Genomic DNA, 19,583 nt, shown 5'->3' on the forward strand with positions numbered 1-19,583 from the left:
TTCCAACACCAACGAACAGAGGATAAATATACAACTCATTCGGAAAGCATACAGACCCCTTGGCTTTTTCCACATTTTGTTACGTTACAGCCTTCATTTGTTTTATTCTCATCAATCTACACACAATACCCCATAATGACAAAGCAAAAACAGTTTTTTAGACATGTTTGGAAATGTATTACAAATAAAAAACTGAAATATCACATTTGCATAAGTATTCACATCCTTTACTCAGTACTTTGTTGAAACACCTTTGGCAGCGATTATAGCCTTGAGTCTTCTTGGGTATGATGCTACAAGCTTGGCATATGTATTTGGGGGAGTTTCTCCCATTCTTCTCTGCAGATCCTCTCAAGCTCTGTCCGGTTGGATGGGGAGCGTCGCTGCACAGCTATTTTCAGGTCTCCCCAGAGATGTTAGATCGGGTTCAAGTCTGGGCTCTGGCTGGGCCACTAAAGGACATTCAGAGACTTGTCCCGCAGCCACTCCTACATTGTCTTGGCTGTGTGCTTAGGGTCGTTGTCCTGTTGGAAGGTGAACCTTCACCCCAACCTGAGGTCCTGAGTGCTCTGGAGCAGGTTTTCATCAAGGATCTCTCTGTACTTGCTCCGTTCATCTTTCCCTCGATCCTGACTAGTCTCCCATTCCCTGACGCTGAAAAACATCCCCACAGCATGATGCTGCCACCACCATGCTTCACCGTAGGGATGGTGACAGGTTTCCTCCAGACATGATGCTTGGCATTCAGGACAAAGAGTTCAATCTTGGTTTCATCAGACCAGAGAATGTTGTTTCTCATGGTCTGAGAGTCCTTTAGGTGCCTTTTGGCAAACTCCAAATGGGCTGTCATGTGCCTTTTACTGAGGAGTGGCTTCTGTCTGGCCACTCTACCATAAAGGCCTGGTTGGTGAAGTGCTGCAGAAATGGTTGTCCTTCTGGAAGGTTCTCCCATCTCCACAGAGGACCTCTAGAGCTCTGTCAGAGAGACCATCAGGTACTTGGTCACTTCCCTGACCAAGGCCCTTCTCCCCCATTGCTCAGTTTGGCCGGGCGGCCAGCTCTAGGAAGAGTCTTGGTGGTTCCAAACTTCTTCCATTTAAGAATGATGGAGGCCACCGTGTTCTTGGGGACCTTCAATGCTGCAGAAATGTTTTGGTACCATTCCCCCAGATCTGAGCCTCGACACAATCCTGTCTCGGGGCTCTACAAACAATCCCTTCAACCTCATGGCTTGGTTTTTGCTCTGACATGCACTGTCAACTGTGGGACCTTATATAGACAGGTGTGTGCCTTTCCAAATCATGTCCAATCAATTGAATTTACCACAGGTGGACTCCAATCAAGTTGTAGAAACATCTCAAGGATGATCAATGGAAACAGGATGCACCTGAGCTCAATTTCGAGTCTTATAGCAAAGGGCCTGAATACTTATGTAAATATGGTATTTCTGTTTTTCATTTTTAATACATTTCTAAAAACCTGTTTTTTCTTTGTCATTATGGTGTATTGTTTGTACATTGATGAGGGAAAAAAAGTATTTCATCAATTTTAGAATCAGGCTGTAGCGTAACAAAATGTGGAAAAAGTCACGGGGTCTGAATACTTTACGAATGCACTGTATACCATTAATTATGACATTTTGTTGAGATCAACAGATTCATTTCAGTGTGTGTGTGTCCTACCTGTTTAATGGCAGTGACGGTGATGACAAAGAATAGAGGAAGTCCGCTGGTGACGGGGCTGGTAGGCGTGTCTATGATGAGCTGAGGAGAGAGAAAAAGAGGAAGGAGGCAGGGAACGGAGGTAGAGAGGGAGGGAACAAGGAGGAGAGTAGAGCAGGAGTCAATAAATATAGTTTCATATAAATTCCAGTTCGGGGGGAGTGATGGAGCAAGACTTCAGTTTATATCTCGGCCCTCTCCACAGTATTTAACCACACCTGCATACCTAACGTCCTCCTACCCGCTGGTTACTCATAACTCATTCATTTCAGTTTAAAGGGATAGTTTGAGATTAACTTTTTATGTCTTTGTGTGCAGTTTTAATGAAGTTGAAGGTATATTCTGGCGCCATTCTACAGAATACACAAGGTTGAATTCAAGCCAGACCTCAGGGTTGTGTGTGTGTGTGTGTGTGTGTGTGTGTGAGTGTGTGTGTGTGTGTGTGTGTCTCAGTTTTAGAGAGCGACAGAGAAAGAGTGAGATTGCTAACATGCGTTAGAGCAATAGCTGGAAGAGTACAGGAGCAGCTAGCATGCCAAAATCTTAAACTATCCCTTCAATCATTGTAGCAAGCTGGACCGGCCACCTTAGTCTCCTCCTCATAGTGCTACTGGATGGGCTCATATCATATCTATCATGGACCATGGCCAGAGGCCCATGCGTACTTGACCAATGTAATTCCAAGCCAAATAATTAACGTTACTTCACATAGCCTACGTCTTTAACTAATAGTGTGTAACCTGAACATGTGAAACCCCAGTCTGTACAATATGTATGGTAAAATGGCCCTGATCTAGCATATTGTCACCTGGACCAGGAAGATGAGCAGGAAATAGAAGTTGGCGATTCTTCTGAACTGTTCAAACAGGTTCTTGGGGATGAAGTTCCATAAGGTGTACTGGTAGAGAGAACACACACTATTAACAGGCAGTCTTGAGAGAGGAACAGCAGTGTGTGTATATGTGTGTGTGTGTGTGTGTGTGTGTGTGTGGTCCAAAAGGTTGCTAACCTTAAAGGACAGAGATACTGTTAATGGAGCACAACAGGCTTGGTTATCAAGGTATCGATTTGGTTTTCAGGGGTAGGTGATGCTGTTGTTATGCCAACTGCTTGGTTGCTGTGGAGCCTGCTCACCTTGGAAGAGACAATGCGGTTGTCGGGATAACGCTGAGGGATGTAGGCATCGGCCCCCAGCGGGGGTTCTTTGTGACCGATGTATACTGTCCGGCTGTCCACCCAGTACTCCTCCCCAGCACACTGTTAGAGAATGAGGGAGAGAGAGAGAACGAGAGAAAACAGGAACATTTTACATCTGGCTATAAATTAGTAAGGAAATTTCTCAACAGAGAACAATTTTGTAATGTGTGCTACCTATATCCCCCCAGTAGAATCCCCAAATAACCCGACAGCTTCTCCATCCTAGAAGGGGAGATCAACCATTTCCAGGCCCAGGGACATGTACTAGTCTGTGGCGACCTAAATGACAGAACTGGACAAGAACCTGCCACCCTCAGCACACATTGGGGACAAACACCTACCAGGAGGTGACATCATTCCCTCCTCCATATGCCCCCTTAGACACAACTACAACAACATCACTAACAAAAATGGGTCACAACTCCTGCATCTCTGTTGGACGCTGGGTAGGTACATAGTCAATGGTAGGCTTCGAGGGGACTCCTATGGTAGGTACACCTATAGCTCATCTCTTGGCAGTAGTACTGTAGACTACATTATCAATAGAGATGCACGATATATCGGTGAACACATCGGAAACGGCCGATATTAGCTAAAAATGCCAACATCGGTATTGGCCCGATGTCTAGTTTAACATCGATGTCAAAGCTACCGTGCATATTAATATAACGTAGGTACATGACGCAATGACGCCATGTAAAATTTAGCGCTACATGTGCAACACAGCATTCCTAACCTAGCCCACAATGTCTGCTGTGTGGATCGAGCAGTCAACAAGTCAAGCAGTCATTTGAAAGAGTAAGAACATTTCAGCGAGACAACTCAAAAAGCGAAATCCATTAAAGCCAAGATAATGGAATTCATTGCCCTTGACAATCAACCGTACTCTGTCACGGGTGATGTTGGCAATCGCCGACTGTTCAAACAGTTTTTCAGATGTTGCCCTACCGGAGTTACACAGTAATAGCGTCACTGCTATTAGCTTCATGACATACATACTATGGAACACCGTTTGGGTCTTTGCGTGTCAAAAAAGATACAGTAGCACTGTCAAAGCTGTACAAAAAAGTCTGAAAACACCGGCCACGAACGATGTGTTTACACTACCGCGTTGGTAATAAAGCATCATTTGTTCAACCGCAACTTCTGGGGTAGCTAGCTAGCACCAATACAACCAGCCTGAAAACAATGACTAGTAGAAACTGCAGTCATTTTCATTATTCTTAGCAATGATTTAAGAATCCTTGTGAGTAAGTATTAGCTTGGTTGCCACTTGTTGTTCGCCTATTGACATTGAACTTTAGTTCCTGAAAATAAATAGCTAGCCAACTACTTAACCCTGTTGCCCTAAGCTAACGTTATAAGCAGCCACTAGCATCTGGCTAGTGAGGTTCGATCGCACCGGGTTATGTGTTGTGAAGCTAGCCACAATAAGGATTAGCCACAATAGTGGAATTTGCGGTTTGCCTTCAAAACAAAAGTATGTCACTCACAGTGATGCAAATGAATACAAATAGTATCATTTTTATTTTGAAGGCTAACCGCAAAGTCCACTATTGTGGCTAATCCTTATTGTGGCTAGCTTCACATAGATGGGTCTTACCACCATTAATCAAATTAGAACTGTTTTATAAATGAGTGTTATTTTAGATGATGACACCAAGCTACTGAAACCGATTATGTTGTTTTGCTATGTTTTTGGGGAAGAACATTGTTTGCATCCATGAGTTAGCTAGCTTTTTAATGACCAGCACTGTAGGTGTGCGAGACAACTTTACCAGCATCATAGCATACGTATCGATGAATCGTTGTGACATATGAAATACGAGTGATAGTGTAATCAATGTGTAATAACTACGTAAAAAATGTATGAACGCGTTATATTATTATGTAACATACAGTCATATTCAGGTCCTGATTGGTCAACAAACTTATTTGACACGTCAAATAGTGTTATTTGATGTGTATCTTTTTGACATGCCAAGACCCAAACGGCGTTCCATAGAAATCCTGGTTGAGAATGAAACAAATGAACAACCAAACAGCACAGCCAGTAAGTGAAAGAAATAGGTTTTGATTATGTTTTACTGGTAATGGGGACATACGTAAACACCAACAAAATAACTTTTTGGTCAGTGCGGTGTGTGTAACCTTTATTTAACTAGGCAAGTCAGTTAAGAACAAATTCTTATTTACAATGACGGCCCGGAGGACACTGGGCCAATTGTGCACCGCCCTATGGGACTCCCAATCACAGCCAGATGTGATACAGCCTGGATTCGAACCAGGCACTGTAGTGACGCCTCTTGCACTGAGATGCAGTGCCTTAGACTGCTGCGTCCATGTGTGTGTGTTAACTATTGAACTGTACTCGAATGCTTAAAAGGCCGCTAAAATGTTAGATATCGGTTATCGGTATCGTCTTTTTTTTTTACAAGTAAATATCGGATATCGGTATCTACCAAAAATGTCATATCGGTACATCACTAATTATCACTAACCTCAACCCAGAGTCTCTCACAGTGTTCACAGTCAGTACACTGACACCCCTATCAGATCACAGCAAAATCACACTCTACTTGAACAGAGCTTTGCTCAATCACGAGACATCAAAGCCAAAGGAACTGAATAATATTAAGAAACGCTATAGAAGGAAGGAAAGTAGTGTGGAAATCTACCAAAAAACAATTAGGCAACAACAAATTCAATCACTTCTAGACAACTTCCTGAACAAAATGTTTCACTGTAATAGTGAAGGTGTAAACAGCTTCCCTATCAAATCAAAATATTTCAAGCAGACAACCTCAGAAAATTAACAATGACAAATGGTTTGAAATTGAGAAACCTATCCAACCAAAAACATAGAGACCCAGAAAACCTGAGCCTTCACTATGGTGAATCACTAAAACAATATAGAAATACACTACGGAAAAAGAAAGAACAGCACGTCAGAAAACAGCTCAATGTAATTGAAGAATCCATAGAATCTAAACACTTCTGGGAATAACACTATAAACAAACAACAACACGAAGAGTTGTCTATCCAAAACAGAGATGTATAGATAAAACACTTCTCCCCAAAAAAATTATATAACAAAGAACAAACATCAAAAACATATACATGATCAAATACCAATCTTAGAATAACCTATTAAAGACTAATAGAACCCACTGGATTCTCTAATTACATTGAATGAACTACAGGACAAAATACAAACCCTCCAACCCCAAAAGGCCTGTGGGGTTAATGGTATCCTAAATGAAATGCTAAAATATACACACATCAAATTCCAATTGGCTATACTTAAACTCTTTAACATCATTATCAGCTCTGGCATATTCCCCAATATTTAGAACCAAGGACTGATCACCCAAATCCACAAAAGTAGAGACAAATTTGACCCCAATAACTACCGTGGAATATGTGTCAACAGCAACCTTGGGGAAATCCTCTGTATTATCATTAACAGCAGACTCGTACATTTCCTCAGTGAAAACAATGTACTGAGCAAATGTCAAATTGGCATTTTACCAAATTACCGTACGACAGACCACGCATTCACCCTGCAAACCCTAATTGACAAACAAACAAACCAAAACAAAGGCAAAGTCTTCTCATGCTTTGTTGATTTAAAAAAAAGCCTTCAACTCAATTTGGCATGAGGGCCTGCTATACAAATTGATGGAAAGTGGTGTTGGGGGAAAAATATACGACATTATAAAATCCATGTAAACAAACAACAAGTGTGTGGTTATAATTGTAAAAAACATTTATTTCCACAGGGCCGTGGGGTGATACAGGGATAAAGCATAAGCATCACCCTCTTCAACATATATATTAACGAACTGGCGAGGGCACTAGAAAAGTCTGCAGCACCCGGCCTCACCCTACTAGAATCTGAAGTCAAATGTCTACTGTTTGCTGATGACCTGGTGCTTCTGTCCCCAACCAAGGAGGGCCTACAGCAGCACCTAGATATTCTGCACTGATTCTGCCAGACCTGGGCCCTGACAGTAAATCTCTGTAAGACATAAATAATGATGTTCCAAAAAAGGTCCAGTCAACAGGACCACAAATACAAATTCCATCTATACACCGTTGCCCTAGAGCACACAAAAAACTATACATACCTCGGCCTAAACATCAGCGCCACAGGTAACTTCCACAAAGCTGTTAGCGATATGAGAGACAAGGCAAGAAGGGCCTTCTATACCATCAAAAGGAACATACAATTTAACACACCAATTAGGATCTGGCTAAAAATACTTGAATCAGTTATAGAACCCATTGCCCGTTATGGTTGTGAGGTCTGGGGTCCGCTCACCAACCAACAAAATGGGACAAAAGAATGCTGCATGCAAAAATATCTTCCCTGTACAACGTAGAACACCAAATAATGCATGCAGAGCAAAATTAGGCCGATACCTGCTAATTATCAAAATCCAGAAAAGAGCTGTTAAATTCTACAACCACCTAAAAGGCAGCAATTCCCAAACCTTCCATAACAAAGCCATCACCTACAGAGAAATGAACCTGGAGAAGAGTCCCCTAAGCAAGCTGGTCCTGGGGATTTGTTCACAAACACAAACACAACCCACAGAGCCCCAGGACAGCAACACAATTAGACCCAACCAAATCATGAGAAAACAAAAAGATAATTACTTGACAAATTGGAAAGAATTGACAAAAAAACTGAGCAAACTAGAATGCTATTTGGTCCTAAACAGAGAGTACACAGTGGCAGAATACCTGACCACTGTGACTGACCCAAAATGAAGGAAATCTTTGACTATGTACAGACTCAGTGAGCATAGCCTTGCTATTGAGAAAGTCGACCGTAGGCAGACCTGGCTCTCAAAAGAAGACAGGCTATGTGCACACTGCTCACAAAATGAGTTGGAAACTGAGCTGTACTTCCTAACCTCCTGACAAATGTATGACAATATTAAAGACACATATTTACCTCAGATTACACAGACCCAAAAATATATATTTTTTAACGATTTTTTGATAAACTCCCATATCTACTGGGTGAAATACCACAGTGTGCCATCACAGCAGCAAGATTTGTGACCTGTTGCCACAAGAAACTAAATTAGTTTAGCCACAGAAGATTTCCTATTCCGTTCCAAATGGCTTGTGAAGAACAAACACCATTGTAAATACAGCCTATATTTATGTTTATTTATTTTCCCCTTTGTACTTTAACTACTTGCACATCGTTACAACACTGTATATAGACATAATATGACATTTGAAATGTATTTATTATTTTGGAACTTGTGTAAGTTTAATGTTTACTGTACATTTTTTATTGTTTATTTCACTTTTTTTCTTTTCTATTTCATTTGCTTTGGCAATGTAAACATATGATAACCATGCCAATAAATTCCTTAAATTCAAATTGAATTGAGAGAGAGAAAAAGCGAGAGAGAGAGAGACAGAGGGATAGAGAAAGAAAGAGGGAGGAGGGAGAGGGGAGGAAGGAGAGGGAATAACAGGTTTAGTTCAGGATGTGAAATGAAAATGACCGTTCATATTGGACAAGTTCATGATCAGCAGTACCTTGTCAGTTTCAAAACATTTCCTCCTTTCCTGCCTACATGACCCAAGTTAGACAAGGAAGTTGAGCTGCCCTGAATTGAACAATGTTCCACAAAATTGTCAAAAAACAGAAGTGAAATGTCTGATGCAAACCATTGCTTCAGATTGCAGCTGTGCCATTACCACAGAAATGTCAAAGAATACACAAGGTTGAATTCAAGCCAGATCTCAGGGTTGTGTGTGTGTGTGTCTCAGTTTTAGAGAGAGTAACAGAGAAAGAGTGAGAAGGGGGAGTGAGGGGAGCAGATTGTGTTTTTGTGCAGCAGCCCACACATACTGTGTGATCTCTCCCCCACAGGGGGTGCTTCCTCCCTGGCCTGGCAGAGCCCTGTACACTGGGTGGCTCTGGAACTCTCTCCAGGAAACAGATAAAGTCTAAAATTAAACAAAATACTGGAGACGGAAATAGAGAGCATTGTATTGCACATTACATTTTACACATTTACAACATGTTTTTTCCATTTGGTTTTACAGAGTTTACAATTGTCTCTTATCACTGCAAAAGCCCAGTGCTCCAGTGTGGACATTTAGCAGAATGTTCTGGTACCAACGCTGTGGTGTGTTAGTTAGCTCTAAGCCTTCCAAACCAACATGTCAGTCCCCTGACAGTGGTAAAACATTCCAATAACAAATACTAGAAAAAGCACCTCCGTAACTTTAGTCATCCAACCAGCGATATCCACTCACTGATTCTCATAACATCTTCTCAGAACATCTTGAATGTAATGACTGATATAAACCAGCTGATCTGACTAACCAAAGGCAGCGTGAGAGCTCACATTTCTCTGCCATTGATTACATTCTATAATAGGTCAGAACATAGAATTAGAATTCTATGGATGAAACCACAATAGGTTGATAAGGTCTAAAAACATTTGATGCTAATTGTGATACTGGCTGCCATTACTGCCTCTGCGCTGTCTCTCTCCCAGGGGTAAAGTCCATGACAGGGCAGCCCAGTCCAGGCTGATCAACAGGCATTACTGCCTCTGCGCTGTCTCTCTCCCAGGGGTAAAGTCCATGACAGGGCAGCCCAGTCCAGGCTGATCAACAGGCATTACTGCCTCTGCGCTGTCTCTCTCCCAGGGGTAAAGTCCATGACAGGGCAGCCCAGTCCAGGCTGATCAACAGGCATTACTGCCTCTGCGCTGTCTCTCTCCCAGGGGTAAAGTCCATGACAGGGCAGCCCAGTCCAGGCTGATCAACAGGCATTACTGCCTCTGCGCTGTCTCTCTCCCAGGGGTAAAGTCCATGACAGGGCAGCCCAGTCCAGGCTGATCAACAGGCATTTGGCAGCCAGTTATAAATAGTCACTTAGCCAACAGAGAGTCAGCCGACTTTGGACCGCTGAACAACAACAAAAAACACAAGAGGAATACCATGACCCAGAGAGAGAGAGCGAGCGAGAGAGAGAGATAGGATAGAGAGCGCGAGCGAACGCGAAATAGGATAGAGAGCGAGCGAGAGAGATAGGATATAGAGTGAGAGAGCACGAGAGATAGGATAGAGAGTGAGAGAGCGAGCGAGAGATAGGATAGAGAGCGAGAGCGAGCGAGAGATAGGATAGAGAACGAGAGCGAGCGAGAGAGATAGGATAGAGAGCGAGCGAGAGAGATAGGATAGAGAGTTAGAGAGAGAGCGAGAGAGATAGGATAGAGATTTAGAGAGCGAGCGAGAGAGATAGGATAGAGAGCGAGCACGAGAGAGCGCGTGAGAGATAGGATAGAGTGAGAAAGCGAGCGAGAGAGATAGGATAGATAAAATAGAGAGCGAGAGAGCGAGAGGATAGATAGGATAGAGAGAGAGAGAGCGTGAGAGAGCATAGAGAATGAGAGAGCGAGCGAGAGCGAGTGAGATAGGATAGAGCGCGAGAGAGCATAGAGAATGAGAGAGCGAGCGAGAGCGAGTGAGATAGGATAGAGCGCGAGAGGATAGATAGGATAGAGAGCAAGTGAGAGCGAGAGAGAAAGAGAGTGAGAGAGAAAGAGAGAGAGAGAAAGAGAGTGAGAGAGAAAGAGCCACAACTGTCAGTAAGAGTGTCCATGATTGAGTCTTTAAATGAAGAGATTGAGATAAAACTGTCCAGTTTGAGTGTTTGTTGCAGCTCGTTCCAGTCGGAAAAGCCACCCTTTGCCTTGATGACAGCTTTGCACACTCTTGGCATAGACAAACACACACAAATGTATGGTAAATAATGCAAGCAACTTTCATTTCTCTGAACAGGGGGAAAAACAACCAGTTTCACAGGGAACTCCAGGCAACAGCTCCATACAACTGGTCAGACATTGAGAACTGATACTGTATACTTGGGGTGGGATTGGTGTGGGGTGTGGGGGGGTCCGTGGGTGACTAGTAATCATTGTATTGGATTCCTCATGTCTTACTCATTGTTAGGAAGAATTATGGTCCAAATCAGATGATGGGTATTATATTTATTGAAGATTATATGAATCCTACATATTAAAATGGCCAATTTGAGTACAATCAATTAGTTTAATTTCTCAGAGATCAAATTATATCTCAACAAAAATAATGTTTCAAGAATGCTAATGTTATCTGTTTCTAACTACAGAAACAACTTCAGATGGGGGGGTGTCATGGCTTGTTGAAATGACATGGAATGACCCTTGGGTAAGCTGATCCTACAGTACCGTAAATTCCGGACTATAAGCCGCAACTTTTTTCCCACGCTTTGAACCTCGCGGCTTAAACAATGATGGATTTTTTTTTATATGGATTTTTCCCGCTTTCAAATTTTTTTTCTACAAAAAAACATTCTGTGACGTGCTCAGTTTTTTGGCGGCATGAAGCTTTCGGCATGAAGCTTTAGACCAATGAAATTGCCGAACGGGTTAAGGTCAAACAACTTTTTTGTTTACTGTTTAGATTAAATCGAGCGCTCTCAAACTTCCCATCATTCTGATTACGGTAGTCATTTTGTCACCCTCATCATGGCAAAGACACGGAGAAATGCATATGATGCAGCTTTCAAGTTGAAGGCGATTGATCTGGCTGTTGGAAAAGGAAATAGAGCTGCTGCACGGGAGCTTGGTCTTAATGAGTCGATGATAAGACGTTGGAAACAGCAGCGTGAGGAATTGACTCAGTGCAAAAAGACAACTAAAGCTTTCAGAGGGAAGAAAAGCAGATGGCCCGAACTAGAAAATGAGCTGGAAGACTGGGTCAACACACAGAGAGCAGACGGCCGAGGTGTTGCGGCTTCTAGACACGTGCGGCTTATTTATGTTCAAAATAAATAAACATTTAAATTCAGTGGGTGTGGCTTATATTCAGTTGCGCTCAATAGTCCGGAAATTACGGTAGATCTGATCCTAGATCTGGACAACCGACTCCAGGAGGGGACTGAGAATGTGGGTCGGGGTCTTATCTGATCTCTGTTGTGGTTTATCCCATCCATGTCACATCAGAGTATGACCACATGACCTGTGGTAGGATCTAGCGATGATGTAACACCATCTTTATATAGAGACAGACCTCTTTAGTTATTAATAAAACACATCAAAACAATATGTTGCCACACTGTCTCTGTCCGTAGGTCTCTTCTCATCAGCAGAAAAAGGGTAGGACGGTTTGATAGGGATCAGAACGGATTACTGATCAGACAGCTGCAGACTGTAAAGCTTTCCTTCTCTCACACAGTCACATTTACAGAACTGACAGGGAGAGGATTGGAGAGGAGAGGAAGGAAAGGGATGGGAATGGAGGCGTGGGGTGTGGGGGAGATTCGTGGGTGACTAGTAATCATTGTATTGGATTCCTCATTTCTTACTCATTGTTAGGAAGAATTATGGTCCAAATCAGATGTTAGGTACTAAATTCAGCAAAAAAAGAAACGTCCCTTTTTCAGGACCCTGTCTTTCAAAGATAATTCGTAAAACTCCAAATAACTTCACAGGTCTTCATTGTAAAGGGTTTAAACACTGTTTCATAAACAATTCATGAACATGCACCTGTGGAACGGTCGTTAAGACACTAACAGCTTACAGATGGTAGGCAATTAAGGTCACAGTTATGAAAACTTAGGACACTAAAGAGGCCTTTCTACTGACTCTGAAAAACACAAAGAAAGATGCCCAGGGTCCCTGCTCATCTGCGTGAACGTGCCTTAGGCATGCTGCAAGGAGGCATGAGGAGTGCAGATGTGGCCAGGGCAATAAATTGCAATGTCCGTACTGTGAGACGCAAAAGACAGCACTACAGGGAGACAGGACAGACAGCTGATCGTCCTCGCAGTGGCAGACCACGTGTAACAACACCTGTACAGGATCGGTACATCCGAACATCACACCTGCGGGGGGACAGGTACAGGATGGCAACAACAACGGCCCGAGTTACACCAGGAACGCACAATCCCTCCATCAGTGCTGACTGTCCGCAATAGGCTGAGAGAGGCTGGACTGAGGGCTTGTAGGCCTGTTGTAAGGCAGGTCCTCACCAGACATCCCCGGCAACAACATCGCCTATGGGCACAAACCCACCGTCGCTGGACCAGACAGGACTGGCAAAAAGTGTTGTTCACTGATGAATCACGGTTTTCGGATTCTCGTTTATCATCGAAGGAATGAGAGTTACACCGAGGCCTGTATTCTGGAGCGGGATTGATTTGGAGGTGGAGGGTCCGTCATGGTCTAGGGCGGTGTGTCACAGCATCATCGGACTGAGCTTGTTGTCATTGCAGGCAATCTCAACACTGTGCGTTACAGGGAAGACATCATCCTCCCTCATGTGGTACCCTTCCTGCAGGCTCATCCTGACATGACCCTCCAGCATGACAATACCACAAGCCATACTGCTCGTTCTGTGCGTGATTTCCTGCAAGACAGGAATGTCAGTGCTCTGCCATGGCCAGCGAAGAGCCCGGATCTCAATCCCATTGAGCAAGTCTGGGACCTGTTGGATCGGAGGGTGAGGGCTAGGGCCATTCCCCCCATAAATGTCCGGGTTCTTCGCTGGCCATGGCAGGTGCCTTGGTGGAAGAGTGGGGTAACATCTCACAGCAAGAACTGGCAAATCTGGTGCAGTCCATGAGGAGGAGATGCACTGCAGTACTTAATGCAGCAAGGAGAGGCGTCACAAAAACCAGAAATACAGCTAAATTTAATCACTAACTTTTGATGATCTTCATCAGATAGCACTCATAGGATTTCATGTTACACAATACATTTATGTTTTGCTCGAATAAGTTCATATTTCTATCCAAAAATCCCATTTTACATTGGCGTGTAATGTTCAGAAATGTTTTGCCTCCCAAAACTTCCGGTGAATGAGCACATCAATTTACAGAAATACTCATCATAAACGTTGATAAAATATACAAATGTTATTCAAAGAATTATACATGCACTTCTCCTTAAAACCTGTTGGGGCTAGGGGGCAGTATTGAGAACTTTGAAAAAAATATGTGCCCATTTGTAACTGCCTCCTACACCAACTCAGAAGCTAGGATATGCATATTATTAACAGATTTGGATAGAAAACACTCTGAATTTTCTAAAACTGTTTGAATGGTGTCTGTAAGTATAACAAAACTCATATGGCAGGCAAAAACCTGAGAAAAATACAACCAGGAAATGAGAATTTTGTGGCTGTACTCTTTTCGAGTCATTGCTAATAGATCACACAGTGACAAAGGATTCATTTCGCACTTCCTACGGCTTCCACTAGATGTCAACACTCTTTATAAAGTTGTTTGAAGCGTCTATGATGAACAGGGACCGGATGAGAATGAAGAGAAGTTGACGTCCCTGGGATGTCGTCACTTCATTATTGCGCGTTCATGTGAGGCGAGACATTTTTCAAAAACGTTTTTCAAGACACAGGAGAGGTCGGGTTGAAATATTACTGATGTTTCACGTTAAAAATGGCCCTAAAGATTGATGCTAAACAACGTCTGACATGTTTAAACGAACATAAATAGATTTTTTTTTTTACTTTTCGTCGTGACTTTCCCCCCCCCGCCCTACTTTTGAGTAGCCTACCGAAGCGCTAACAACATGGAACAACTTGGAGTTATTTGGACATAAATTATGAACTTTGTCGAAAGAAACCACATTTGTTGTGGACCTGGAATTCCTGGAAGTGCCTTCTGATGGAGATAATCAAAGGTATGGGATTATTTACAATAGTATTATTGATATTAGATGGTGCTAACCTGTATATCCTAGCCTATTGTTCTTAGCATAGTACCCCGTTTATTGCAAAGTGTGATTTCCCAGTAAAGTTATTTTGAAATCTGGCAATGCGGTAGCATTTATGAGATGTTAATCTATAATTCTTTGAATGACAATATTATAATTTACCAATGTTTTCGAATAGTAATTTTGTAAATTGTAACGCTGATTCACCGGAAGCGTTTGAGGGGGAAAAAAATCTGATTTTCACCGCCTCTGTAAAATAATTTTGAATATAAATATGAACTTGATGGAACAAAAAATGCATGTATTGTATAACATAATGTCCTAGCAGTGTCATCTGATGATGATTGTCAAAGGTTAGTGCATAATTTTAGCTGGTTATCTGCTTTTGGTGACGCCTGTCTTTGAATTGACAAAACATTACACACAGCTATTTTCAATGTACTCTCCTAACATAGCCTAACTTTATGCTTTCGCCGTAAAGCCTCTTTGAAATCGGACAATGTGGTTGGATTTAGGAGATAATAGTTGATTGTTTGAGAAATTGAAATTATTAGATTCTTGCAGTTTTGAATTTCCCGCCATGGTCTCTTGACAATAAATCCCAATACCGGGATTAGAGCGGGAAGGGGTCCCCAACAGGTTAATGCAACCGCTGTGTCAGATTTCAAAAAAGCTTTACGGCGAAAGCAAACTTTGCAGTAATCTGAGTACAGCGCTCAGACATCAAAACAAGCCATACCTGCCATTTTGGAGTCAACAGAAGTCACAAATAACATTATAAATATTCACTTACCTTTGATGATCTTCATTGGAATGCACTCCCAGGAATCTCAGTTCCACAATAAATGTTTGTTTTGTTCGATAAAGTTAATCTTTATGTCCAAATACTTCCATTTTGTTCGCGCGTTCAGTCGAGTAATCCAAATGCACTGTGCTCGCACAGTAAGTTCAGACGAATAGTCTAAAAGGTATATTACAGTTCGTAGAAACATGTCAAACGATGTATAGAATCAATATTTAGGATGTTTTTATCATAAATCTTCCATAATATTCCAACCGGACGATTCCTTTGTCTTCAGAAATGAAAAGGAACACACCTAACTCTCACGGGAGTGCGCGTGATTGCGCTCATGTCATTTTCTTAGTCATCTGATTCCAAGCGCTCTTATTCTCTCCCCATTCACAGTAGAAGCATGAAACAACGTTCTAAAGACTGTTGACATCTAGTGGAAGCCTTAGGACGTGCAAAATGACCCCACAGACACTGTATATTGGATAGGGAATCACTTGAAAAACTACAAACCTCAGATTTCCACACTTCCTGGTTGGATCTTTTCTCAGGTCTTTGCGTGCCATATGAGTTCTGTTATACTCACAGACATCATTCAAACAGTTTTAGAAACTTCAGAGTGTTTTCTATCCAAATCTACTAATGATATGCATATCCTACCTTCTGGGCCTGAGTAGCAGGCAGTTTACTACGGGCACGCTTTTCATCCGGACGTCAAAATACTGCCCCCTACCCAAGAGAGGTTAAGTTTGCTGAAAATAAACGCAGTTGACAGTGAGAGGACGCTTCTTTTTTCGCTGAGTTTATATTTATTGAAGACTATATGAATCCTATAAATAAAAAATGGCCATTCATTTCTCAGAGATCAAATTATATTTCAGGAAAATACTGTTTCAGTAATGCTAATCTTATCTAACTACAGAAACGATTTCAGAACAATCTGAGATGGTGGGTGTTGAATTCCTCTTTCTTGTTCTTTTTTATGTGGAATGACTCCCTTCCTTAAATCCTTACCTTAATTATTAATGGGGAAAACACAAAACAGAACATAGATCAGCGTCAACAGGAGCTTTCAGCCTCCAACTCCCTCCCTCCCTACTATTCCACCTCCCCACCCCTTCTCCAATCACCTCCTCTATCCCACGCCACCTTGCTCCCAGTAGGGCTTCCATCCACCATAGCTGTTATCGTGTAATTAAGGTCCTCTCCACTCACCATTAACCCCCCTTATTAAATGTGTGTCAGAGTCCTCTTCTGCTATCCCAGTGCTACCCCACGCTGCACTTGTCACGTCCAGGCCAGTATAAGGGTTAATTGTTATGGTAGTTTGGTCAGGACGTGGCAGAGGGTATTTGTTTTATGTGGTTCGGGGTGGTGTGTTTGTTGAAGGGCGTTTGATTTATTATTTCCGGGTTTTGGTTTATGTTCTATGTTTAGGTATTTCTATGTTTAGTCGAGTGAGTGTATTTCTATGTTAGGTTAATGGGGGGGTTGGGACTCTCAATTGGAGGCAGGTGCTTCCTCGTTGCCTCTGATTGAGAGTCCTATATATGGGTAATTGTTTGGTGTAGGTTTTGTGGGAGATTGTTCTGTGTTTAGCCGTGTGCCTTGCCAGACTGTTATTTTGTCGTAGTGTTTCAGTGTACGTGTTTGTTGTTTTCAGTTTTCCTTCTTTATTTAATAAAGAGGATGAGTACACTTATTTCAGCTGCATTTTGGTCCTCCTTTCCCAACGACAACCGTGACAGCACTGAATTGCCACAGACGTTGTTAAGCAGGTACCCCTCATTAACTACCAGATTAAATATCCACTGTTCTGCTCTTAGCCTCACCTTAATATAGTACTTTCATTGCACACCAGTGTTATGGCACGCACACACACACGCACGCACACACGTTTATACGCACATTTATATGCAATCAGGATTTAGAATAGGTTTTAGAATCAGACACTGATTGACAGACACAGACAGAGAATAGCAAATGAAATGCTCAAAGACAGCAACATCGTGTCCATCTAAAAATGTGGTCAAACTCTTCTACTGTGTATATGACTGGGAGAAACACGTCTGTCTATCTGTGTCTGTGTGTCTGTGTGTCTGTCTCTGACCAGCGATACCACCACAGTTACAATCTCTGCGCCACACTCACGTTGTCACCACTGATCTGTCATTAATCGTCATGGCAACACAGCAGGGAGCCACCAAAAAGGAGAGGAGACAAAAGCTGTGTCTTCAAAGAATGAGTGTAGTAGTAGTAGTTGTAGTACAGTAGTAGTAGTAGTACAGTAGTAGTAGTAGTACAGTAGTAGTACAATAGGACCTGATATTGACTTTATATGGAAAAGAGGTCTACATCTATGACAAGAGGGGGGAGAATGAGAGAGTGAGTAGACGTCTGTCCAGACAGACAGATCTGTTTCCACGATGACAGGAAACAGCACATAACATCAATGTAGACCTGCTATAAACACCAGGCATGACATAAAATCAATGTAGACCTGCTATATAAACACCAGGCATGACATAACATCAATGTAGACCTGCTATATAAACACCATGCAGGACATAACATCAATATAGACCTTTTTGAAGATGGCGCTGACTGACATGGCAGCTCTTCTTCTAGCTCCTAAAGAACTTGCAGTATGTTTTTTTTGTGTGCTGATTCTTACATTATTAGCCAAGAACGTTTTTTGTGTTATAACATACAGCCGGAAATAAATGTTGGATATCAGAGCGGTGGTAACTCACCACATATTCCGACCAGAAATACAACTTTCCCGATTTGGATCCTTTGTTCTTACCCCCACAAGGCAATTGAACTTATCCCAGAGGCTGCTCCAAGACACCGCCGGCGGAGAAGAGGCAATCGGATTGGACTTCTAGTCCGACTCAGGAGGCGTGCACACCATCCTCCGCTTCTGAGTATATTACTTGCTAATGTTCAGTCCATGGACAAAGTAGACGAGCTCAGGACAAGGATCTCCTTCCAGAGAGACATCAGGGACTGAAACATACTCTGTTTCACAGAATCATGGCTCTCTCCAGATATATTGTCCCCATCCATAAAGCCAACTGGGTTCTCAGTGCATTGCGCAGACAGGAATAAAGAACTCTCCGGGAAGAAGAAAGGCAGAAGTGTATATTTCATGATTAACTACTCATGGTGTGATTATGATAACGTACAGAAACTCAAATCCTTTTTTTCACCCAACCTAGAATACCTCACTATCAAATGCAAACCGTATTACCTCCCAAATGAATTATCTTCGGTTATAGTTACAGCCTTGTATATTCCCCCTCAAGCCGATACCACGATGGCCCTCAAGGAACAACAATGGACTTTATGCAAACTGAAAACCACATATCCTGAGACCAGATGTATTGTAGCTGGGATTTTAACAAAGCAAATTTGAGAAAAACGCTACCGAAGTTCTATCAACACATTGCCTGTAGTACTCTCGCTTCAAAAACTCTTGACCATTGCTACTCTCCCTTCCGGGATGGCTACAAGGCCCTCCCCCACCCTCCCTTCGGCAAATCAGATCACGACATTCTGCTCCTCCCTTCCTATAGGCAGAAACTCAAACAGGAAGTACCCGTGCTATGGTCTATTCAACGCTGGTCTGACCAATCGGAATCCATGCTTCAAGATTGTTTTGATCACGCAGAATAAGATATGTTCTGGGTTGCCTCTGAGAATAAAACTGACGTATACACAGACACCGTGACGGAGTTCATCACTGTATAGGGGATGTTGTTCCCACCGTGACTATTAAAACCTACCCAAACCAAAAACTGTGGATAGATGTTAGCATTCGCGCAAAACTGAAAGCGCGAATCACTGCATTTAACCACGGCAAGGTGACTGGGAAAATGGTTGAATACAAACAGTGCAGTATTTCCCTCCGTAAGGCAATCAAACAAGCAAAACTTCAGTACAGAGACAAAGTGGAATTGCAATTCAACAGCTCAGACATGAGACGTATGTAGCAGGGACTCCAGACAATCACAGATTACAAAGGGAAAACCAGCCATGTCGCGGACACCGACATCTTGCTCCCGGACAAGCCAAACATATCTTCGCCTGCTTTGAGGATAACACGGTGC

General features: G+C 42.5%; 1 protein-coding gene across 5 annotated transcripts in view; it reads right to left on the bottom strand.

Annotated features, from left to right (window-relative positions):
- Positions 1 to 19,583, bottom strand: part of LOC106595097 (phospholipid-transporting ATPase IH) — a 116,337-nt gene that overhangs the window by 80,968 nt on the left and 15,786 nt on the right. For all 5 annotated transcript variants that reach the window (XM_045707509.1, XM_045707510.1, XM_045707511.1 and 2 more), the window contains exons 2-4: positions 2,856 to 2,978; positions 2,530 to 2,619; positions 1,683 to 1,763 (exon numbers count right to left, since the gene is read on the bottom strand). In XM_045707509.1, the coding sequence (XP_045563465.1) occupies positions 1,683 to 1,763; positions 2,530 to 2,619; positions 2,856 to 2,978 (294 nt within the window). The remainder of the gene's footprint in view (positions 1 to 1,682; positions 1,764 to 2,529; positions 2,620 to 2,855; positions 2,979 to 19,583) is intronic.

This window comes from Salmo salar, chromosome ssa25 (genome assembly GCF_905237065.1).
Source record: "Salmo salar chromosome ssa25, Ssal_v3.1, whole genome shotgun sequence".
Taxonomy (NCBI): Eukaryota; Metazoa; Chordata; class Actinopteri; order Salmoniformes; family Salmonidae; genus Salmo; species Salmo salar.